This window comes from Coregonus clupeaformis, unplaced genomic scaffold, assembly GCF_020615455.1.
Source record: "Coregonus clupeaformis isolate EN_2021a unplaced genomic scaffold, ASM2061545v1 scaf2734, whole genome shotgun sequence".
NCBI lineage: Eukaryota > Metazoa > Chordata > Actinopteri > Salmoniformes > Salmonidae > Coregonus > Coregonus clupeaformis.
The window spans coordinates 35,592-60,000 of record NW_025536188.1 but is presented as its reverse complement, the minus strand read 5'-3'; the positions used below and the strand labels follow the sequence as shown (position 1 = coordinate 60,000).

The 24,409-nt window shown below is 49.5% G+C and overlaps 1 protein-coding gene across 2 annotated transcripts in view; it reads left to right on the top strand.

Moving 5' to 3' along the window:
- The window catches only part of pthlha (parathyroid hormone-like hormone a), a 24,409-nt gene extending 396 nt beyond the window's left edge, over nt 1–24,013 (top strand). The window contains exons 1-4 of one of the 2 annotated variants that reach the window (XM_041870755.2): nt 1–214; nt 810–931; nt 22,370–22,940; nt 23,054–24,013. The exon at nt 1–214 is cut by the window's left edge and continues 56 nt beyond it. In XM_041870755.2, coding sequence (XP_041726689.1) covers nt 825–931; nt 22,370–22,916 — 654 coding nt within the window. In that variant the 5' untranslated portion in view covers nt 1–214; nt 810–824 and the 3' untranslated portion in view covers nt 22,917–22,940; nt 23,054–24,013. The remainder of the gene's footprint in view (nt 215–809; nt 932–22,369; nt 22,941–23,053) is intronic. The other variant, XM_041870754.2, reaches the window with a different exon arrangement.
- Nucleotides 24,014–24,409: the final 396 nt, after the last annotated feature.

Sequence of the window (24,409 nt, the reverse complement as noted above, 5' to 3'; positions counted from 1 at the left end):
GCTCTCTGTTTTAACACACCATAACCACCTGGATTGACCTTTACCACTCTGGGGGGTTTGACCTTTACCTTTGGAGGGGTTGGTCATGTTTTCCCTCCAGCCTGGAACCTTGGAGAGAGTTCTCTCTCTTCTGGGGGTCGGAGGACGAGACTGACCAGACGTACAGCGGGACGAACCCATCTCCTCTCCTCTTCCTCTTCCTCTCCTCTGGCGGGTTGGTTTTATTCCAGCAGAGCGGAGCTGAGCAGGGCTTTGTTGTGGTTAAGTGGACTTGGTGGAATGGTTGTTTAGCTGAGAGAGAGAGAGAGAGAGAGAGAGAGAGAGAGAGAGAGAGAGAGAGAGAGAGAGAGAGAGAGAGAGAGAGAGAGAGAGAGACATGCTGGTCTGGTTCTGGTTTGACTTCAGTGGAGCTGCTGCAGCCTTTACAGGCTGAACTGGCAGGAACTATGTAGAGTCCAGCGGTGGAAACAGAACCATCCGTGATTATACTGTGGTTTAAATCAATACCAGCGTTGTCTGTTAACAGTTATTCACCAGGAATAACATTACAGATTGCGTTTTTTTCTGTGGTAGAAGATATAGAAATATCTAAGCACAGGGACATTTTGTAGGTTAGAAAAATATTTCATGAAAATAAGTCCCCCCAAAAAAAAAAAAAAAATGAAAGGCTAATGAATATTTCATATTTCAATAATTAAATTAAATATATTTTATCTGTATGTTTGGTTGTATTAACAATACCTTGTAATAATCTCAAAATAATTTTAAAAAAGTACACATTTTAAATGCAGTATTTTCTTGTTTTGCAGCAGACTGTCGCCAAGATGTTGTGCTCGAGGAGAGTTGCACAGCAGTGGTGCTTTGCTGTGTTCTTGCTGTGCTCCCCTGTTCCTCATTATGGAAGGCCCATCGACGGCCTCACCAACAGGATGTAAGTCCCTATTTAACACACATTTACTTAAAACGCTCTTTTTTTTTACTTTACATTAACGTCACATCGAGTTTGATCGCGGTCTTCATTCCATATCAAAAGAAGCAGAGAAGGTGAAACAAATCAGAGGATGGGAATATTGCTCAAATCAATTCGTTTCCGATGTCGTTACTAATAACTTTTTTGTATTCGTTTTCTTATTTTTTATAGAATATTATTTTAATTAATTATTAACATTATAATGTATTTATATTAGTATTTGTTTTATTACGTATTAAAGCAGTGTTTCATGGTGGGGGAGCGAGGACGTGTTGCCTCTAACAGACTGGAAAATGTTCTCATTTGTGGACCGTGCCGCCAGCTGTTTTGATAGAGTTCACCCACCTGTGTGTGTACTTAGGGAGAGAGAGGGGGGGGGAAGAGAGAGGGGGGAAGAGAGAGGGAGGGGAGGGAGAGAGGGAGAGGGAGGAAAAAAGCCCTCTGTGATAAAGCGACCCCCCTCTTTTCCCTCCTTCCCTCCCGCCAGTTCCCAAGCGCTCCTTTAGGGCCGCTTTGGGCGTCTTAGGCGGTCTTCCCCCCAGAAGTCCCCCCTCTCCCCTCCTCTTCCCCCTCTCCTCTCCCCTCCCCTCCTCCTCCTCTCCTCTCCTCTCCTAGCCATGCAGGGGGTTTTGGACCACCGGCTACAAACAGAAATGTCCTTGTTTGCTTGGTAGTTAGTTTGTTGCCTCTTCACACCCTCCTGGGCCCCCTCTAGCTGTTCCCTCCGTGCCTCATGGTCTGTCCTGGTTGGTCAGGTCTCTCTGGGCTGGGCCCCCTCTAGCTGTTCCCTCCGTGCCTCATGGTCTGTCCTGGTTGGTCAGGTCTCTCTGGGCTGGGCCCCCTCTAGCTGTTCCCTCCGTTCCTCATGGTCTGTCCTGGTTGGTCAGGTCTCTCTGGGCTGGGCCCCCTCTAGCTGTTCCCTCCGTGCCTCATGGTCTGTCCTGGTTGGTCAGGTCTCTCTGGGCTGGGCCCCCTCTAGCTGTTCCCTCCGTGCCTCATGGTCTGTCCTGGTTGGTCAGGTCTCTCTGGGCTGGGCCCCCTCTAGCTGTTCCCTCCGTGCCTCATGGTCTGTCCTGGTTGGTCAGGTCTCTCTGGGCTGGGCCCCCTCTAGCTGTTCCCTCCGTTCCTCATGGTCTGTCCTGGTTGGTCAGGTCTCTCTGGGCTGGGCTGGGCCCCCTCTAGCTGTTCCCTCCGTGCCTCATGGTCTGTCCTGGTTGGTCAGGTCTCTCTGGGCTGGGCTGGGCCCCCTCTAGCTGTTCCCTCCGTGCCTCATGGTCTGTCCTGGTTGGTCAGGTCTCTCTGGGCTGGGCCCCCTCTAGCTGTTCCCTCCGTTCCTCATGGTCTGTCCTGGTTGGTCAGGTCTCTCTGGGCTGGGCCCCCTCTAGCTGTTCCCTCCGTTCCTCATGGTCTGTCCTGGTTGGTCAGGTCTCTCTGGGCTGGGCTGGGCCCCCTCTAGCTGTCCCCTCCGTTCCTCATGGTCTGTCCTGGTTGGTCAGGTCTCTCTGGGCTGGGCCCCCTCTAGCTGTTCCCTCCGTTCCTCATGGTCTGTCCTGGTTGGTCAGGTCTCTCTGGGCTGGGCTGGGCCCCCTCTAGCTGTCCCCTCCGTGCCTCATGGTCTGTCCTGGTTGGTCAGGTCTCTCTGGGCTGGGCCCCCTCTAGCTGTTCCCTCCGTTCCTCATGGTCTTTCCTGGTTGGTCAGGTATCTCTGGGCTGGGCCCCCTCTAGCTGTTCCCTCCATTCCTCATGGTCTGTCCTGGTTGGTCAGGTCTCTCTGGGCTGGGCTGGGCCCCCTCTAGCTGTTCCCTCCGTTCCTCATGGTCTGTCCTGGTTGGTCAGGTCTCTCTGGGCTGGGCCCCCTCTAGCTGTTCCCTCCGTTCCTCATGGTCTGTCCTGGTTGGTCAGGTCTCTCTGGGCTGGGCCCCCTCTAGCTGTTCCTCCGTGCCTCATGGTCTGTCCTGGTTGGTCAGGTCTCTCTGGGCTGGGCCCCCTCTAGCTGTTCCCTCCGTGCCTCATGGTCTGTCCTGGTTGGTCAGGTCTCTCTGGGCTGGGCCCCCTCTAGCTGTTCCCTCCGTGCCTCATGGTCTGTCCTGGTTGGTCAGGTCTCTCTGGGCTGGGCCCCCTCTAGCTGTTCCCTCCGTTCCTCATGGTCTGTCCTGGTTGGTCAGGTCTCTCTGGGCTGGGCTGGGCCCCCTCTAGCTGTTCCCTCCATTCCTCATGGTCTGTCCTGGTTGGTCAGGTCTCTCTGGGCTGGGCCCCCTCTAGCTGTTCCCTCCGTGCCTCATGGTCTGTCCTGGTTGGTCAGGTCTCTCTGGGCTGGGCCCCTCTAGCTGTTCCCTCCGTGCCTCATGGTCTGTCCTGGTTGGTCAGGTCTCTCTGGCTGGGCTGGGCCCCCTCTAGCTGTTCCCTCCATTCCTCATGGTCTGTCCTGGTTGGTCAGGTCTCTCTGGGCTGGGCCCCCTCTAGCTGTTCCCTCCATTCCTCATGGTCTGTCCTGGTTGGTCAGGTCTCTCTGGGCTGGGCCCCCTCTAGCTGTTCCCTCCATTCCTCATGGTCTGTCCTGGTTGGTCAGGTCTCTCTGGGCTGGGCTGGGCCCCCTCTAGCTGTTCCCTCCGTGCCTCATGGTCTGTCCTGGTTGGTCAGGTCTCTCTGGGCTGGGCTGGGCCCCCTCTAGCTGTTCCCTCCGTGCCTCATGGTCTGTCCTGGTTGGTCAGGTCTCTCTGGGCTGGGCTGGGCCCCCTCTAGCTGTTCCCTCCGTTCCTCATGGTCTGTCCTGGTTGGTCAGGTCTCTCTGGGCTGGGCCCCCTCTAGCTGTTCCCTCCGTGCCTCATGGTCTGTCCTGGTTGGTCAGGTCTCTCTGGGCTGGGCCCCCTCTAGCTGTTCCCTCCATTCCTCATGGTCTGTCCTGGTTGGTCAGGTCTCTCTGGGCTGGGCCCCCTCTAGCTGTTCCCTCCGTGCCTCATGGTCTGTCCTGGTTGGTCAGGTCTCTCTGGGCTGGGCTGGGCCCCCTCTAGCTGTTCCCTCCGTGCCTCATGGTCTGTCCTGGTTGGTCAGGTCTCTCTGGGCTGGGCTGGGCCCCCTCTAGCTGTTCCCTCCGTGCCTCATGGTCTGTCCTGGTTGGTCAGGTCTCTCTGGGCTGGGCCCCCTCTAGCTGTTCCCTCCATTCCTCATGGTCTGTCCTGGTTGGTCAGGTCTCTCTGGGCTGGGCTGGGCCCCCTCTAGCTGTTGCCTCCGTGCCTCATGGTCTGTCCTGGTTGGTCAGGTCTCTCTGGGCTGGGCCCCCTCTAGCTGTTCCCTCCGTGCCTCATGGTCTGTCCTGGTTGGTCAGGTCTCTCTGGGCTGGGCTGGGCCCCCTCTAGCTGTTCCCTCCGTGCCTCATGGTCTGTCCTGGTTGGTCAGGTCTCTCTGGGCTGGGCCCCCTCTAGCTGTTCCCTCCGTGCCTCATGGTCTGTCCTGGTTGGTCAGGTCTCTCTGGGATGGGCTGGGCCCCCTCTAGCTGTTCCCTCCGTGCCTCATGGTCTGTCCTGGTTGGTCAGGTCTCTCTGGGCTGGGCCCCCTCTAGCTGTTCCCTCCGTGCCTCATGGTCTGTCCTGGTTGGTCAGGTCTCTCTGGGCTGGGCTGGGCCCCCTCTAGCTGTTCCCTCCGTGCCTCATGGTCTGTCCTGGTTGGTCAGGTCTCTCTGGGCTGGGCCCCCTCTAGCTGTTCCCTCCGTGCCTCATGGTCTGTCCTGGTTGGTCAGGTCTCTCTGGGCTGGGCTGGGCCCCCTCTAGCTGTTCCCTCCGTGCCTCATGGTCTGTCCTGGTTGGTCAGGTCTCTCTGGGCTGGGCCCCCTCTAGCTGTTCCCTCCGTTCCTCATGGTCTGTCCTGGTTGGTCAGGTCTCTCTGGGCTGGGCCCCCTCTAGCTGTTCCCTCCATTCCTCATGGTCTGTCCTGGTTGGTCAGGTCTCTCTGGGCTGGGCCCCCTCTAGCTGTTCCCTCCGTGCCTCATGGTCTGTCCTGGTTGGTCAGGTCTCTCTGGGCTGGGCCCCCTCTAGCTGTTCCCTCCATTCCTCATGGTCTGTCCTGGTTGGTCAGGTCTCTCTGGGCTGGGCTGGAACCCCTCTAGCTGTTCCCTCCGTGCCTCATGGTCTGTCCTGGTTGGTCAGGTCTCTCTGGGCTGGGCCCCCTCTAGCTGTTCCCTCCGTGCCTCATGGTCTGTCCTGGTTGGTCAGGTCTCTCTGGGCTGGGCTGGGCCCCTCTAGCTGTTCCCTCCGTGCCTCATGGTCTGTCCTGGTTGGTCAGGTCTCTCTGGGCTGGGCCCCCTCTAGCTGTTCCCTCCATTCCTCATGGTCTGTCCTGGTTGGTCAGGTCTCTCTGGGCTGGGCCCCCTCTAGCTGTTCCCTCCGTTCCTCATGGTCTGTCCTGGTTGGTCAGGTCTCTCTGGGCTGGGCCCCTCTAGCTGTTCCCTCCGTGCCTCATGGTCTGTCCTGGTTGGTCAGGTCTCTCTGGCTGGGCTGGGCCCCCTCTAGCTGTTCCCTCCATTCCTCATGGTCTGTCCTGGTTGGTCAGGTCTCTCTGGGCTGGGCTGGGCCCCCTCTAGCTGTTCCCTCCATTCCTCATGGTCTGTCCTGGTTGGTCAGGTCTCTCTGGGCTGGGCCCCCTCTAGCTGTTCCCTCCGTTCCTCATGGTCTGTCCTGGTTGGTCAGGTCTCTCTGGGCCCCCTCTAGCTTTTCCCTCCGTTCCTCATGGTCTGTCCTGGTTGGTCAGGTCTCTCTGGGCTGGGCCCCCTCTAGCTGTTCCCTCCATTCCTCATGGTCTGTCCTGGTTGGTCAGGTCTCTCTGGGCTGGGCCCCCTCTAGCTGTTCCCTCCATTCCTCATGGTCTGTCCTGGTTGGTCAGGTCTCTCTGGGCTGGGCCCCCTCTAGCTGTTCCCTCCGTTCCTCATGGTCTGTCCTGGTTGGTCAGGTCTCTCTGGGCTGGGCCCCCTCTAGCTGTTCCCTCCGTGCTTCATGGTCTGTCCTGGTTGGCCAGGTCTCTCTGGGCTGGGCTGGGCCCCCTCTAGCTGTTCCCTCCATTCCTCATGGTCTGTCCTGGTTGGTCAGGTCTCTCTGGGCTGGGCCCCCTCTAGCTGTTCCCTCCGTTCCTCATGGTCTGTCCTGGTTGGTCAGGTCTCTCTGGGCTGGGCCCCCTCTAGCTGTTCCTCCGTGCCTCATGGTCTGTCCTGGTTGGTCAGGTCTCTCTGGGCTGGGCTGGGCCCCCTCTAGCTGTTCCCTCCGTGCCTCATGGTCTGTCCTGGTTGGTCAGGTCTCTCTGGGCTGGGCCCCCTCTAGCTGTTCCCTCCGTGCCTCATGGTCTGTCCTGGTTGGTCAGGTCTCTCTGGGCTGGGCTGGGCCCCCTCTAGCTGTTCCCTCCATTCCTCATGGTCTGTCCTGGTTGGTCAGGTCTCTCTGGGCTGGGCTGGGCCCCTTCTAGCTGTTCCCTACCATTCCTCATGGTCTGTCCTGGTTGGTCAGGTCTCTCTGGGCTGGGCCCCCTCTAGCTGTTCCCTCCGTGCCTCATGGTCTGTCCTGGTTGGTCAGGTCTCTCTGGGCTGGGCCCCCTCTAGCTGTTCCCTCCGATCCTCATGGTCTGTCCTGGTTGGTCAGGTCTCTCTGGGCTGGGCTGGGCCCCCTCTAGCTGTTCCCTCCGTGCCTCATGGTCTGTCCTGGTTGGTCAGGTCTCTCTGGGCTGGGCTGGGCCCCCTCTAGCTGCCTGGTGTCTGTCAGGATAAAGAGGAGTCTTAAAGAGGGTTGAATAGTGCTGATGCACGGCCAGGCGGCTGACCAAGCTAAACCCAGCGGTCCTGGTGGAAGGATATTATGCCTAGCAGAGTAAACCGTCTTTCAAGTCCGACAACCCTGGGTAGTGAGGCTCAAATGGCACCCTATTCCCTATGTAGTGTACTACTATCCCCTATGTAGTATACTACTATCCCCTATGTAGTGTACTACTATCCCCTAAGTAGTGTACTACTATCCCCTATGTAGTGTACTACTATCCCCTATGTAGTGTACTACTATCCCCTATGTAGTGTACTACTATCCCCTATGTAGTGTACTACTATCCCCTATGTAGTGTACTACTATCCCCTATGTAGTGTACTACTATCCCTTATGTAGTGTTCTACTATCCCCTATGTAGTGTACTACTATCCCCTATGTAGTTTACTACTATCCCCTATGTAGTGTTCTACTATCCCCTATGTAGTGTCCTACTATCCCCTATGTAGTGTACTACTATCCCCTATGTAGTGTACTACTATAGTGTACTACTATCCCCTATGTAGTGTTCTACTATCCCCTATGTAGTGTACTACTATCCCCTATGTAGTGTACTACTATCCCCTATGTAGTGTACTACTATCCCCTATGTAGTGTACTACTATAGTGTACTACTATCCCCTATGTAGTGTACTACTATCCCCTATGTAGTGTCCTACTATCCCCTATGTAGTTTACTACTATCCCCTATGTAGTGTACTACTATAGTGTACTACTATCCCCTATGTAGTGTTCTACTATCCCCTATGTAGTGTACTACTATCCCCTATGTAGTGTACTACTATCCCCTATGTAGTGTACCACTATCCCCTATGTAGTGTACTACTATAGTGTACTACTATCCCCTATGTAGTGTACTACTATCCCCTATGTAGTGTACTACTATCCCTATGTAGTGTACTACTATCCCCTATGTAGTGTACTACTATCCCCTATGTAGTTTACTACTTTCCCCTATGTAGTGTACTACTATCCCCTATGTAGTGTACTACTATCCCCTATGTAGTGTACTACTATCCCCTATGTAGTGTTCTACTATCCCCTATGTAGTGTTCTACTATCCCCTATGTAGTGTTCTACTATCCCCTATGTAGTGTACTACTATTCCCTATGTAGTGTACTACTATCCCCAATTAGTGTACTACTATCCCCTATGTAGTGTACTACTATCCCCTATGTAGTGTACTACTATCCCCTATGTAGTGTACTACTATTCCCTATGTAGTGTACTACTATCCCCTATGTAGTGTCCTACTATCCCCTATGTAGTGTACTACTATCCCCTATGTAGTGTACTACTATCCCTTATGTAGTGTACTACTATCCCCTATGTAGTGTACTACTATCCCCTATGTAGTGTCCTACTATTCCCTATGTAGTGTACTACTATCCCCTATGTAGTGTACTACTATCCCCTATGTAGTGTACTACTATTCCCTATGTAGTGTACTACTATCCCCTATGTAGTGTACTACTATCCCCTATGTAGTGTACTACTATCCCTATGTAGTGTACTACTATCCCCTATGTAGTGTACTACTATCCCCTATGTAGTGTTCTACTATCCCCTATGTAGTGTACTACTATCCCCTATGTAGTGTACTACTATTCCCTATGTAGTGTACTACTATCCCCTATGTAGTGTACTACTATCCCCTATGTAGTGTACTACTATCCCCTATGTAGTATACTACTATCCCCTATGTAGTGTACTACTATCCCCTATGTAGTGTACTACTATCCCCTATGCAGTGTACTACTATCCCTCATGTAGTGTACTACTATCCCCTATGTAGTGTACTACTATCCCCTATGCAGTGTACTACTATCCCCTATACTACTATCCCCTATGTAGTGTACTACTATCCCCTATGTAGTGTACTACTATCCCCTATGTAGTGTACTACTATCCCCTATACTACTATCCCCTATGTAGTGTACTACTATCCCCTATGTAGTGTACTACTATCCCCTATACTACTATCCCCTATGTAGTGTACTACTATCCCCTATGTAGTGTACTACTATCCCCTATGTAGTGTACTACTATCCCCTATGTAGTGTACTACTATCCCCTATACTACTATCCCCTATGTAGTGTACTACTATCCCCTATGTAGTGTACTACTATCCCCTATGTAGTGTACTACTATCCCCTATACTACTATCCCCTATGTAGTGTACTACTATCCCCTATGTAGTGTACTACTATCCCCTATACTACTATCCCCTATGTAGTGTTCTACTATCCCCTATGTAGTGTTCTACTATCCCCTATGTAGTGTACTACTATTCCCTATGTAGTGTACTACTATTCCCTATGTAGTGTACTACTATCCCCTATGTAGTGTACTACTATCCCCTATGTAGTGTACTACTATCCCCTATGTAGTGTCCTACTATTCCCTATGTAGTGTTCTACTATCCCCTATGTAGTGTACTACTATCCCCTATGTAGTGTACTACTATCCCCTATGTAGTGTCCTACTATTCCCTATGTAGTGTACTACTATCCCCTATGTAGTGTACTACTATCCCCTATGTAGTGTACTACTATCCCCTATGTAGTGTACTACTATCCCTTATGTAGTGTACTACTTCTGGCCAGGGCCCATAGGGCAGCTATAAAGGAAACAGGGGGCCATTTGGGATGCACACCATGAAACCCATGGGGGCCAGAATGCAAAACATGCTCTGAGAGCTTTTCCCCTTTGAAATATAATATCTCTGACAGGCTGCAGTGGTTCTCTGTGAGGCCTGTCCTCCGTCTCTCTGGTCTCTGACTGAGGAGCTCTCTGGGTGAGGCAGGTTCAATGAAGCCATAGACAGTCAGAGAGCCAGACGGAGAGGAGAGGAGGGGAGATGAGGAGAGGAGAGGAGAGAGGAGAGGAGAGGAGAGGGAGAGAGAGGAGAGGAGAGGAGAGGAGAGGAGAGGAGAGGAAGAGGAAGAGGAAGAGGAAGAGGAATAGGGAGAGGAGAGGAGTGGGAGAGGAGAGGAGAGGAGAGGAAGAGGAAGAGGAAGAGGAAGAGGGAGAGGAGAGGAGAGGAGTGGGAGAGGAGAGGAGAGGAGAGGAGAGGAGAGGAGAGGAGAGGAGAGGAGAGGAGAGGAGAGGAGAGGAGAGGAGAGGAGAGGAGAGGATGTGGGTAAGAGCTGGTAAAGGTAAAGCCTCATAACATTGACACATCTGTGAGACTTGATATTATGTCACTGTGGTTCTCTATGTGGAGAGAGTCTATGGCTGCGTCTGAAAGGACACCCCATCCCCCTTTATAGTGCACTACTTTTGACCAGGGCCCACTGCACTATAAAGGGACTAGGGTGCCATTTGGGACACTGCCAGCGTCTATCTAACTGGATCAGGGCAGCATCTCTGCTCAGAGGGAGGGATGTGAGCAGTAACATCTGAGAATGATTTGGCTGCGGTGTTGTCAGGTTTGTTCCTGGTTCCTGGGGTAAAGGAGATTAGAACCAGGCGCTGCTGGGTCATCCCAGGAGGAGCTTTTAACGTGGCGACTAACAAACGGTGAGAGAGAGTGTAGCGGGTTCACGGGGCCCCTGTAGAGTAGGACTCAGCAGGTGGTTAGTCCTGAAGCGTCTGTAGAGTAGGACTCAGCAGGTGGTTAGTCCTGAAGCGTCTGTAGAGTAGGACTCAGCAGGTGGTTAGTCCTGAAGCGTCTGTAGAGTAGGACTCAGCCGGTGGTTAGTCCTGAAGCGTCTGTAGAGAAGGACTCAGCAGGTGGTTAGTCCTGAAGCGTCTGTAGAGCAGGACTCAGCAGGTGGTTAGTCCTGAAGCGTCTGTAGAGCAGGACTCAGCAGGTGGTTAGTCCTGAAGCGTCTGTAGAGTAGGACTCAGCAGGTGGTTAGTCCTGAAGCGTCTGTAGAGTAGGACTCAGCAGGTGGTTAGTCCTGAAGCGTCTGTAGAGTAGGACTCAGCAGGTGGTTAGTCCTGAAGCGTCTGTAGAGTAGGACTCAGCAGGTGGTTAGTCCTGAAGCGTCTGTAGAGTAGGACTCAGCCGGTGGTTAGTCCTGGAAGCGTCTGTAGAGAAGGACTCAGCAGGTGGTTAGTCCTGAAGCGTCTGTAGAGCAGGACTCAGCAGGTGGTTAGTCCTGAAGCGTCTGTAGAGCAGGACTCAGCAGGTGGTTAGTCCTGAAGCGTATGTAGAGTAGGACTCAGCAGGTGGTTAGTCCTGAAGCGTCTGTAGAGTAGGACTCAGCAGGTGGTTAGTCCTGAAGCGTCTGTAGAGTAGGACTCAGCAGGTGGTTAGTCCTGAAGCGTCTGTAGAGTAGGACTCAGCAGGTGGTTAGTCCTGAAGCGTCTGTAGAGCAGGACTCAGCAGGTGGTTAGTCCTGAAGCGTCTGTAGAGTAGGACTCAGCAGGTGGTTAGTCCTGAAGCGTCTGTAGAGTAGGACTCAGCAGGTGGTTAGTCCTGAAGCGTCTGTAGAGTAGGACTCAGCAGGTGGTTAGTCCTGAAGCGTCTGTAGAGTAGGACTCAGCAGGTGGTTAGTCCTGAAGCGTCTGTAGAGTAGGACTCAGCAGGTGGTTAGTCCTGAAGCGTCTGTAGAGTAGGACTCAGCAGGTGGTTAGTCCTGAAGCGTCTGTAGAGTAGGACTCAGCCGGTGGTTAGTCCTGAAGCGTCTGTAGAGTAGGACTCAGCAGGTGGTTAGTCCTGAAGCGTCTGTAGAGTAGGACTCAGCAGGTGGTTAGTCCTGAAGCGTCTGTAGAGTAGGACTCAGCAGGTGGTTAGTCCTGAAGCGTCTGTAGAGTAGGACTCAGTGTTGGACCTGGGCCACCAAGCCTCAGGACTCACCCATAACGATAGCATATGTCCTGGGCCACCAAGCCTCAGGACTCACCTATAACGATAGCGTTGGACCTGGGCCACCAAGCCTCAGGACTCACCCATAACGATAGCGTTGGACCTGAGCCACCAAGCCTCAGGACTCACCCATAACGATAGCGTTGGACCTGGGCCACCGAGCCTCAGGACTCACCCATAACGATAGCGTTGGACCTGGGCCACCAAGCCTCAGGACTCACCCATAACGATAGCGTTGGACCTGGGCCACCAAGCCTCAGGACTCACCCATAACGATAGCGTTGGACCTGGGCCACCGAGCCTCAGGACTCACCCATAACTAAAGCTTTAGCAAACTGGCTGCCAAAGGTTGGATAGAGCTGCAATCAGACAGAGCAGAGAAATGACATGCCTAGTGGGGAGGAGGAAACACAGTGGTCTATTTCTTTCTCTCTCTCAGCCTTCTTTTCTTCCTTAAAAACAGTTACCATCAGGTAGGCCAAGAAGGAGGTCTGTTCTGTTGGAAGCATGCCACAACAGGATGTCTCCAACCCTTCCTTGATGTTTTCCTCTCTTCTGTCCTTCCTCCCTCTAGTTGTGCCTTAGCAGAGTGTTTGATGTTGGGCTTTATTAAAGGTTAAAAAAAAACAGAGGGAGATCGTTTTCTCAAAGACAGGCCCTGTTCAGTTCCCTCCCTCAGCCTCCCTGAGAATCACAGGAAATATCTGCATGGATGTAAACACAGCTCCCTTCAAGCCTCTCTCTGTATGGGAGGCCAGCCTCTTACCAGGATGTTATTGCATTGGACAAGAAAATATACCACTGCTCTATAGTTTTGGAAGAGCTTGGAGAAATTTATAAAATTATGTAACCAGTTGTTCTTGATCTAATGTTAATCTTTTTCTAAGGAAAATAATTGAGAATATTACTTTTCATGATGTTTTCAGTTTGGTGTGGTGATGGATGCTATTCAATGGTTTTACTGTTATGTAAAAAACTAACAGGCCTAGTGTTCAGGGCACCGATTGGACATATTGTAGTTGTGGAGATTCACAGAAATGGTCCTTAGAACAAATTGGCCGTTTTACCTCTGAGTTTCATCATAAGAACTACAGTAACCACGTCACCAACTACTCTTTCAGCAGAAACACACAGCAGAAACACAATTTAATACCACACACAGCAGAAACACAATTTAATACAACATAACACTGAGACACACTGAGACACTACAACACAACACTGAGACACACTGAGACACTACAACACAACACTGAGACACTACAACACAACACTGAGACACTACAACATAACACTGAGACACACTGAGACACACTGAGACACACTGAGACACTACAACACAACACTGAGACACTACAACACAACACTGAGACACTACAACACAACACTGAGACACTACAACATAACACTGAGACACACTGAGACACACTGAGACACACTGAGACACTACAACACAACACTGAGACACTACAACACAACACTGAGACACTACAACACAACACTGAGACACTACAACATAACACTGAGACACACTGAGACACACTGAGACACACTGAGACACTACAACACAACACTGAGACACTACAACACAACACTGAGACACTACAACACAACACTGAGTCACTACAACACAACACTGAGACACTACAACACAACACTGAGACACACTGAGACACTACAACACAACACTGAGACACACTGAGACACTACAACATAACACTGAGACACTACAACACAACACTGAGACACACTGAGACACTACAACACAACACTGAGACACTACAACATAACACTGAGACACTACAACACAACACTGAGACACTACAACATAACACTGAGACACACTGAGACACTACATTATAACACTGAGACACTACAACACAACACTGAGACACTACAACACAACACTGAGACACTACAGCATAACACTGAGACACACTGAGACACACTGAGACACACTGAGACACTACAACACAACACTGAGACACTACAACACAACACTGAGACACTACAACACAACACTGAGTCACTACAACACAACACTGAGACACTACAACACAACACTGAGACACACTGAGACACTACAACACAACACTGAGACACACTGAGACACTACAACACAACACTGAGACACTACAACATAACACTGAGACACTACAACACAACACTGAGACACTACAACATAACACTGAGACACTACAACATAACACTGAGACACACTGAGACACTACAACACAACACTGAGACACACTGAGACACTACAACACAACACTGAGACACTACAACATAACACTGAGACACACTGAGACACTACAACACAACACTGAGACACTACAACATAACACTGAGACACTACAACATAACACTGAGACACTACAACACAACACTGAGACACTACAACACAACACTGAGACACACTGAGACACTACAACACAACACTGAGACACTACAACATAACACTGAGACACTACAACATAACACTGAGACACTACAACACAACACTGAGACACTACAACATAACACTGAGACACTACAACATAACACTGAGACACACTGAGACACTACAACACAACACTGAGACACACTGAGACACTACAACACAACACTGAGACACTACAACACAACACTGAGACACTACAACATAACACTGAGACACTACAACACAACACTGAGACACTACAACACAACACTGAGACACTACAACACAACACTGAGACACACTGAGACACACTGAGACACACTGAGACACTACAACATAACACTGAGACACTACAACACAACACTGAGACACACTGAGACACTACAACACAACACTGAGACACTACAACACTGGGCCTTTATCAATGTCCTGCCATACCAGGTGGTCTGCCTCTATGTCCTCCAAGGACAGTATATGTGCAGCCCCAGCCACTCCAGAAACCCCTGGCTGGGAGACAAGGATCCCCTAAAGCTCAGAGCAGCAGAGAATATAATATCATAGATACTTTATTGTCCAGTGGATTAGAAACGCTAATTTGTCTTCTGCCTTTCTCAACCACCAGAAACACACACATGCTCTCAGAGAGGCTTGGAGCCCTGCCCTGTTTAGCTCTGTGCTGATGTCCCATACGTAGGGACAGCCTCAGAGAGGCAGAAGGCTCTGCCTGGTTCCCATACGGCTTGGAGCCCTGCCCTGTTTAGCTCTGTGCTGATGTCCCATACGGCTTGGAGCCCTGCCCTGTTTAGCTCTGTGCTGATGTCCCATACGGCTTGGAGCCCTGCCCTGTTTATCTCTGTGCTGATGTCCCATACGTAGGGACAGCCTCAGAGAGGCAGAAGGCTCTGCCTGGTTCCCATTCGGCTTGGAGCTCCAGAGTGGCCCTGCCCAGCTAGTGTTATAGAAGAGTGCTGATATTCACATACGGCTCGGCGCAAAGGGCCCACTAAACCGGTTTCCATATACGGTTGTAGTGAGTCAGAGCAGGTATGTAGTGAGTCAGAGCAGGTTGTAGTGAATCAGAGCAGGTTGTAGTGAGTCAGAGCAGGTTGTAGTGAGTCAGAGCAGGTTGTAGTGAGTCAGAGCAGGTTGTAGTGAGTCAGAGCAGGTTGTAGTGAGTCAGAGCAGGTTGTAGTGAATCAGAGCAGGTTGTAGTGAGTCAGAGCAGGTTGTAGTGAGTCAGAGCAGGTTGTAGTGAATCAGAGCAGGTTGTAGTGAGTCAGAGCAGGTTGTAGTGAGTCAGAGCAGGTTGTAGTGAGTCAGAGCAGGTTGTAGTGAGTCAGAGCAGGTTGTAGTGAGTCAGAGCAGGTTATAGTGAATCAGAGCAGGTTGTAGTGAGTCAGAGCAGGTTGTAGTGAATCAGATCAGGTTGTAGTGAGTCAGAGCAGGTTGTAGTGAGTCAGAGCAGGTTGTAGTGAATCAGAGCAGGTTGTAGTGAATCAGAGCAGGTTGTGAGTCAGAGCAGGTTGTAGTGAGTCAGAGCAGGTTGTGAGTCAGAGCAGGTTGTAGTGAGTCAGAGCAGGTTGTAGTGAGTCAGAGCAGGTTGTAGTGAGTCAGGTTAACAGTGTTATCCTAAACCTTAGGTCCTGGCTAACAGTGTTATCCTAAACCTTAGGTCCTGGCTAACAGTGTTATCCTAAACCTTAGGTCCTGGCTAACAGTGTTATCCTAAACCTTAGGTCCTGGCTAACAGTGTTATCCTAAACCTTAGGTCCTGGTTAACAGTGTTATCCTAAACCTTAGGTCCTGGCTAACAGTGTTATCCTAAACCTTAGGTCCTGGCTAACAGTGTTATCCTAAACCTTAGGTCCTGGCTAACAGTGTTATCCTAAACCTTAGGTCCTGGCTAACAGTGTTATCCTAAACCTTGGGTCCTGGCTAACAGTGTTATCCTAAACCTTAGGTCCTGGCTAACAGTGTTATCCTAAACCTTAGGTCCTGGCTAACAGTGTTATCCTAAACCTTAGGTCCTGGCTAACAGTGTTATCCTAAACCTTAGGTCCTGGTTAACAGTGTTATCCTAAACCTTAGGTCCTGGCTAACAGTGTTATCCTAAACCTTAGGTCCTGGTTAACAGTGTTATCCTAAACCTTAGGTCCTGGCTAACAGTGTTATCCTAAACCTTAGGTCCTGGCTAACAGTGTTATCCTAAACCTTAGGTCCTGGCTAACAGTGTTATCCTAAACCTTAGGTCCTGGCTAACAGTGTTATCCTAAACCTTAGGTCCTGGGTAACAGTGTTATCCTAAACCTTAGGTCCTGGCTAACAGTGTTATCCTAAACCTTAGGTCCTGGCTAACAGTGTTATCCTAAACCTTAGGTCCTGGGTAACAGTGTTATCCTAAACCTTAGGTCCTGGCTAACAGTGTTATCCTAAACCTTAGGTACTGGCTAACAGTGTTATCCTAAACCTTAGGTCCTGGCTAACAGTGTTATCCTAAACATTAGGTCCTGGGTAACAGGACCTGCCCAAGAGCTGCCCAACACTGTGCTGGCCGTTCACACACTATCTGAAAAGATAACAGATTGCTGTGCAGAGTAACAGCCTGGAGCAGCCTGGAGCACTGGGTTAGAGTTGGATCAGGGCTGAGGTGTTAGCAGCCTGTAGCACTGGGTTAGGGTTGGATCAGGGCTGTGGTGTTAGCAGCCTGGAGCAGCCTGGAGTACTGGGTTAGAGTTGGATCAGGGCTGAGGTGTTAGCAGCCTGGAGCAGCCTGGAGCACTGGGTTAGAGTTGGATCAGGGCTGAGGTGTTAGCAGCCTGTAGCACTGGGTTAGGGTTGGATCAGGGCTGAGGTGTTGGCAGCCTGGAGCACTGGGTTAGGGTTGGATCAGGGCTGAGGTGTTGGCAGCCTGGAGCAGCCTGGAGCACTGGGTTAGGGTTGGATCAGGGCTGAGGTGTTAGCAGCCTGGAGCACTGGGTTAGGGTTGGATCAGGGCTGAGGTGTTAGCAGCCTGGAGCACTGGGTTAGAGTTGGATCAGGGCTGAGGTGTTAGCAGCCTGGAGCACTGGGTTAGGGTTGGATCAGTGCTGAGGTGTTAGCAGCCTGGAGCAGCCTGGAGCACTGGGTTAGGGTTGGATCAGGGCTGAGGTGTTAGCAGCCTGGAGCAGCCTGGAGCACTGGGTTAGAGTTGGATCAGTGCTGAGGTGTTAGCAGCCTGGAGCAGCCTGGAGTACTGGGTTAGGGTTGGATCAGGGCTGAGGTGTTAGCAGCCTGGAGCACTGGGTTAGGGTTGGATCAGGGCTGAGGCGTCTGAAACGGCACCATCTTCACTACATAGTGCACTACCCCTATGGGCCCTGGTCAAAAGTAGTGCAGTATAGGGAATAGGGTGCCATTGGGGACTCTGTCCAGGGGCCCAGAACTAGGAGGGGAGCTCAGCTGCCTCAGGGTGTTCTGTCTTTTCCTCTCTTCCTTTCTCTCCTCCTTTATTCCACCTCTCTGCTGTAAACTCTCTGTAAACCAAAGATACTCCAGCTGTCTTGATAACCAAAGATACTCCAGCTGTCTTGGTAAACCAAAGATACTCCAGCTGTCTTGGTAAAACAAAGATACTCCAGATGTCTTGGTAAACCAAAGATACTCCAGCTGTCTTGGTAAACCAAAGATACTCCAGCTGTCTTGGTAAACCAAAGATACTCCAGCTGTCTTGGTAAACCAAAGATACTCCAGCTGTCTTGGTTACCAAAGATACTCCAGCTGTCTTGGTAAACCAAAGATACTCCAGCTGTCTTGGTAAACCAAAGATACTCCAGCTGTCTTGGTAAACCAAAGATACTCCAGCTGTCTTGGTTACCAAAGATACTCCAGCTGTCTTGGTAAACCAAAGATACTCCAGCTGTCTTGGTAAACCAAAGATAATCCAGCTGTCTTGGTAAACCAAAGATACTCCAGCTGTCTTGGTAAACCAAAGATACTCCAGCTGTCTTGGTAAACCAAAGATACTCCAGCTGTCTTGGTAAACCAAAGATACTCCAGTTGTCTTGGTAAACCAAAGATACTCCAGCTGTCTTGGTAAACCAAAGATACTCCAGCTGTTTGTTTCCAGCGTGTCCAGGTGTACTTCACTGCTAAAAACCTGTCAGACTGATGTTAACTAGAGGTGACAGTCAGAGTGTATTTCTCTCTGTTACACCCAAACCCACCCCCACACACCCAGTATGATGCAGAGCGGGATCTCTCTTTAATAGCTGGGTTCTCTGCCATATATGACAATGACTTCTAATGAAATCCCAAGGTCAAGAACTTTGGGAAACGTTTTGGAATGCCGCCGTTTCCCAATGTTCTTGAACACAGCATGATGCCTCTGTAAGAGTAGGGATTAGTTAGTGGATGCTGCTCTCTCCGAGGGGAAAAAGTGATTTTCCAAAAGAAAGGCAAAGTCATCTCTTAGTGTTTGGCAGCTAGCAGGCTGATCAGTTTAACTACAGTGGAAACACTCTCCCTCTCTCTGCAATGAATCATCTCATACCGAAGGCCAAGGAGTTCAGCATCATGGATACACAGATAATAGTTGACTAGGGCGGCAGGTAGCTTAGTGGTTAAGAGCGCCGTGCCAGTAACCGAAAGGTCGCTGGTTCTAATCCCCGAGCCGACTTGGTGAAAAATCTGTCGATGTGCCCTTGAGCAAGGCACTTAACCCTGATTGCTCCTGTAAGTCGCTCTGGTAAGAGCATCTGCTAAATGACTAAAATGTAAATGATATTGTACAATAACTGTTGTGTTGCAAACAAATACATAGCTCTTACCTGTTGACCTACGAGGTCTGGAATAAAATAAATATTTACCTGGAATTAACATGTAGAGGCTTGATCAGCTTCGTGGGTGTTGTTGACAGATATTGTACAGGGAGTGTTGTGTTGTCAGACTACAACAAACTAACTAACAGTCCTTACCTGGTAGTAGTCTTGATCAAGGCTGTGTTGTTCTGTAGTCTTGATCAAGGCTGTGTTGTTCTGTATTATTGATCAAGGCTGTGTTGTTCTGTATTAATGATCAAGGCTGTGTTGTTCTGTAGTCTTTATCAAGGCTGTGTTGTTCTGTAGTCTTGATCAAGGCTGTGTTGTTCTGTAGTCTTGATCAAGGCTGTGTTGTTCTGTAGTCTTGATCAAGGCTGTGTTGTTCTGTAGTCTGGATCAAGGCTGTGTTGTTCTGTAGTCTTGATCAAGGCTGTGTTGTTCTGTAGTCTTGATCAAGGCTGTGTTGTTCTGTAGTCTAGATCAAGGCTGTGTTGTTCTGTAGTCTTGATCAAGGCTGTGTTGTTCTGTAGTCTTTATCAAGGCTGTGTTGTTCTGTAGTCTGGATCAAGGCTGTGTTGTTCTGTAGTCTTGATCAAGGCTGTGTTGTTCTGTAGTCTTGATCAAGGCTGTGTTGTTCTGTAGTCTTGATCAAGGCTGTGTTGTTCTGTATTCTTGATCAAGGCTGTGTTGTTCTGTATTAATGATCAAGGCTGTGTTGTTCTGTAGTCTTGATCAAGGCTGTGTTGTTCTGTAGTCTTGATCAAGGCTGTGTTGTTCTGTAGTCTTGATCAAGGCTGTGATGTTCTGTATTAATGATCAAGGCTGTGTTGTTCTGTATTAATGATCAAGGCTGTGTTGTTCTGTATTAATGATCAAGGCTGTGTTGTTCTGTATTAATGATCAAGGCTGTGTTGTTCTTCAGTGCTCAATGTACTTCCTACAAAAAAAAGCAGAGATGAATACATATGGAGAGCCTTTGTGAGAGATGTGTAGGATATAAATGTATATTAGTTGGTAGAATTGTGTACAGTAACTTGGTCAACGGACGCACTACTACTGAGTCTTTAGGGTCAGGGGTTGTGGTCAGTATAACTCAACCATGAGCACTTCTGCCTACTTACTAACCATAATACTGTATAATGTTACCTGAGCAGTAGTGTTGAGGAGTTAATACTCTATAATGTTACCTGAGCAGTAGTGTTGAGGAGTTAATACTCTATAATGTTACCTGAGCAGTAGTGTTGAGGAGTTAATACTGTATAATGTTACCTGAGCAGTAGTGTTGAGGAGTTAATACTGTGTAATGTTACCTGAGCAGTAGTGTTGAGGACTGGAGCAGTAGTGTTGAGGAGTTAATACTGTGTAATGTTACCTGAGCAGTAGTGTTGAGGAGTTAATACTGTATAATGTTACCTGAGCAGTAGTGTTGAGGAGTTAATACTGTATAATGTTACCTGAGCAGTAGTGTTGAGGAGTTAATACTCTATAATGTTACCTGAGCAGTAGAGTTGAGGAGTTAATACTGTATAATGTTACCTGAGCAGTAGTGTTGAGGAGTTAATACTGTATAATGTTACCTGAGCAGTAGTGTTGAGGAGTTAATACTGTATAATGTTACCTGAGCAGTAGTGTTGAGGAGTTAATACTGTATAATGTTACCTGAGCAGTAGTGTTGAGGAGTTAATACTCTATAATGTTACCTGAGCAGTAGTGTTGAGGAGTTAATACTGTGTAATGTTACCTGAGCAGTAGTTCATCTAGACTGCCCCCTAGTGGTGACATGTTGTTCATCTAGACTGCCCCCTAGTGGTGACATGTTGTTCATTTAGACTGCCCCCTAGTGGTGACATGTTCATTTAGACTGCCCCCTAGTGGTGACATGTTCATTTAGACTGCCCCCTAGTGGTGACATGTTGTTCCTTTAGACTGCCCCCTAGTGGTGACATGTTGTTCCTTTAGACTGCCCCCTAGTGGTGACATGTTGTTCCTTTAGACTGCCCCCCTAGTGGTGACATGTTGTTCCTTTAGACTGCCCCCTAGTGGTGACATGTTGTTAATCTAGACTGCCCCCTAGTGGTGACATGTTGTTCCTTTAGACTGCCCCCTAGTGGTGACATGTTGTTCCTTTAGACTGCCCCCTAGTGGTGACATGTTGTTCCTTTAGACTGCCCCCTAGTGGTGACATGTTGTTCCTTTAGACTGCCCCCTAGTGGTGACATGTTGTTCCTTTAGACTGCCCCCTAGTGGTGACATGTTGTTCATCTAGACTGCCCCCTAGTGGTGACATGTTGTTCCTTTAGACTGCCCCCTAGTGGTGACATGTTGTTCCTTTAGACTGCCCCCTAGTGGTGACATGTTGTTCCTTTAGACTGCCCCCTAGTGGTGACATGTTGTTCATTTAGACTGCCCCCTAGTGGTGACATGTTGTTCATCTAGACTGCCCCCTAGTGGTGACATGTTGTTCATTTAGACTGCCCCCTAGTGGTGACATGTTGTTCCTTTAGACTGCCCCCTAGTGGTGACATGTTGTTCCTTTAGACTGCCCCCTAGTGGGGACATGTTGTTCCTTTAGACTGCCCCCCTAGTGGTGACATGTTGTTCATCTAGACTGCCCCCTAGTGGTGACATGTTGTTCATTTAGACTGCCCCCTAGTGGTGACATGTTGTTCATTTAGACTGCCCCCTAGTGGTGACATGTTCATTTAGACTGCCCCCTAGTGGTGACATGTTGTTCCTTTAGACTGCCCCCTAGTGGTGACATGTTGTTCCTTTAGACTGCCCCCTAGTGGTGACATGTTGTTCATTTAGACTGCCCCCTAGTGGTGACATGTTGTTCATTTAGACTGCCCCCTAGTGGTAACATGTTGAATGCCCCGTTCCCCAGATCTGGTGCCGTGGGTCTCAGTCTGACTCAAAGCGTGAATATTTTTTTGAAATAACAGCAAATTATACTTTACTTTGGCATGTGAAAGATCAGAGTGTTGAAATGTGTAATCGTTTCAAGACGTTTGGATAGTGTCCCTGTTGCTATCCAGACTAGAGCAGAGAGGTTTCACTCCTGTTAAGTTGTTTGAGGTAGTGAGAGGACTGGACTACTTTAAAGATTTAAAAACAGTTTGTTTCAGAGACGAATGGCAACGACACCATCATGTAGAATTACAGTTGATATTTCTAGTTGTGGTGGGTCTTTAATACAGTGAGGCCAAGACTGTGACATGCAGAATGTTTGGAGAGCAGACCAGAACACGGAGTACCGTCGACAGTTTACTGCCAACGTTGAGATATTTCTCTGGCCGATGCGTCAGTCATAGTGATCCCACATTTCACCACGTTTTCGAGTTGTAATTCCAGGTTAACAACATGCTGTTGCCAGTGAACAGTTTATCTGTAACCTCCTTAAAAAGGGTAGTTCTAAATGTCAGATACATCTATGGGAAACCTGAGAGCACACGGTGGGAAAACCAAACAGAAAACTTAAGTCTAACGTCAGCGTTTCTCAATCTTCTGTGTTCTAAAGTTGGACGTTCCAGTCGTAAACCGTCCTCATCCCGTTCTCTCTCTCCTCTTCTAGGAAGCGCTCGGTGACCCACGCCCAGCTGATGCACGATAAGGGTCGGACGCTGCAGGATTTCAAGCGCCGTATGTGGCTCCAAGATCTGCTGGACGAGGTCCATACGGCTGAGATCAGGGAGCTGCCCGCCCGCCCAGGGGTCAGCAGCGGAGCCGGGGTGGGTCTGGGACTGCCGGGGGCCGTGGTGGGGGTCAGCCTGGGACTGGGCGCCACGGGGGGTACCCTGCACCCCCACCCCAAACCTCCAGGGGGCACCAAGAACATTCCCATCAGCTTCCATATGGAGGAGGAGGAGGGGACCAACCTGCCGCAGGAGACCAACAAGTCCCAAACATACAAAGACAAAGACGGGGCGCGGAAGGCCAAGGAGGGGAAGAAAAAGAGAGGAAGGAGTGGGAAGAGGAGGGAGGGAGAGAGGAGGGAGGGGGAGAAGAGGAAGAGGCGGGCACGCTCGCTGGGCTGGGCGCAGGACGGGGAGGAGCCTGGGAGTGGGTACCGCCTGGAGTGGCGAGGGCCCTTCTTCGGCCTGAAGGGGGCGCTGCACTAGAACACTGTCACACTCTGACTAAAGGTAAACAAACAGCCGATGGTGGTGTTGTTGGTTCTTTGTCAGGATCTACATAGATCGCCGAGTGAATGTCAGTGAACGTCTAATTTCTTTCTCTCTCTCTCTTTGTGTTTCAGCAACTTGAGGACATCATCCAGATGGACACCCAGGCCCTCCTGTTGCAGGGTTCTGTGATACTGATGGTTTGGAAAGTAAAATAGGGGTAATATTTATTTTCTGTAAATATTGTAAACGCACCAGACTAGTGATACTGAGGAAGACAAAAAAAAAAACGACAGATGCTCTCTCTGCGGAGCAACAGAATTTAATAATTGTGAATCCTTCCTGTTCTGATCTGTTTTGTTTTGTTAAGACTATGCCAATTATTATTAATGTCAGATTTTGCTGTAATTTATTTTGTTTGAATGGTGTATTTATTTTGTAAATGTATCGAGGTGCTGCTGACCTTCTATATTTTTGTACCATAATGCACTTTTAGATATATATAAATATATATACCAGTCATTTTTGTTAATTGACTTTTTTTGTGGTTTAATGAAGAAAACATTGTTGGTCATTCCTCTGTGTTAGCTAGGCTCCTTCTAGGCTCCTCTGCATGGTTCTATAATGATCATGTGACTCGTCTGGCCGCTCCGACTGGCCCACAGACCTCTAGTCTAGTTTCGCTGTTGACCAGGGGGGCGTGTTCAATAGGGCACACAACGGAAAATGTTTCAAAATGTTTTACAACGGAAAAAAACAAAAATGAGCATTTCTTATTGGACAAGTCCAGCCAGTCCCTCCCTGTTTCAGATGGTTTTCTTCAGTTTGATGCCAAATGAACATGGCCCGGGATGACGCATGCAGATGTCCTCCATCCCTGACCCCTAACCTCTGTACATTGTGCTTCAACCCCCCCCACCTCCGTCTCAATCTGTTGGTCCACTGGGAACCACCTTGTCTTTCTCCTGTTCTGCTTCTGAATGTTGTCCTAAGTTCAAAGTTCACTCTGCCTGTACATAACCTGAACACAATGCAAAAAACTTCATATTGTTGTTTTGGCACTTGCACTGAGAGACAACCCTATATTGAATGGATTAAACATTTGACAGTATCTCCCCTGAGTGTGATGTGTCTTTGCTACGTGTCTGACTGTCATCCTGTCTGGTTGTATGAACTGACTGTCATCCTGTCTGGTTGTATGAACTGACTGTCATCCTGTCTGGTTGTATGAACTGACTGTCATCCTGTCTGGTTGTATGAACTGACTGTCATCCTGTCTGGTTGTATGAACTGACTGTCATCCTGTCTGGTTGCATATGAACTGACTGTCATCCTGTCTGGTTGTATGAACTGAGCTGTGTTCATCCTGTCTGGTTGTATGAACTGACTGTTCATCCTGTCTGGTTGTATGAACGGACTGTCATCCTGTCTGGTTGTATGAACTGACTGTCATCCTGTCTGGTTGTATGAACTGACTGTCATCCTGTCTG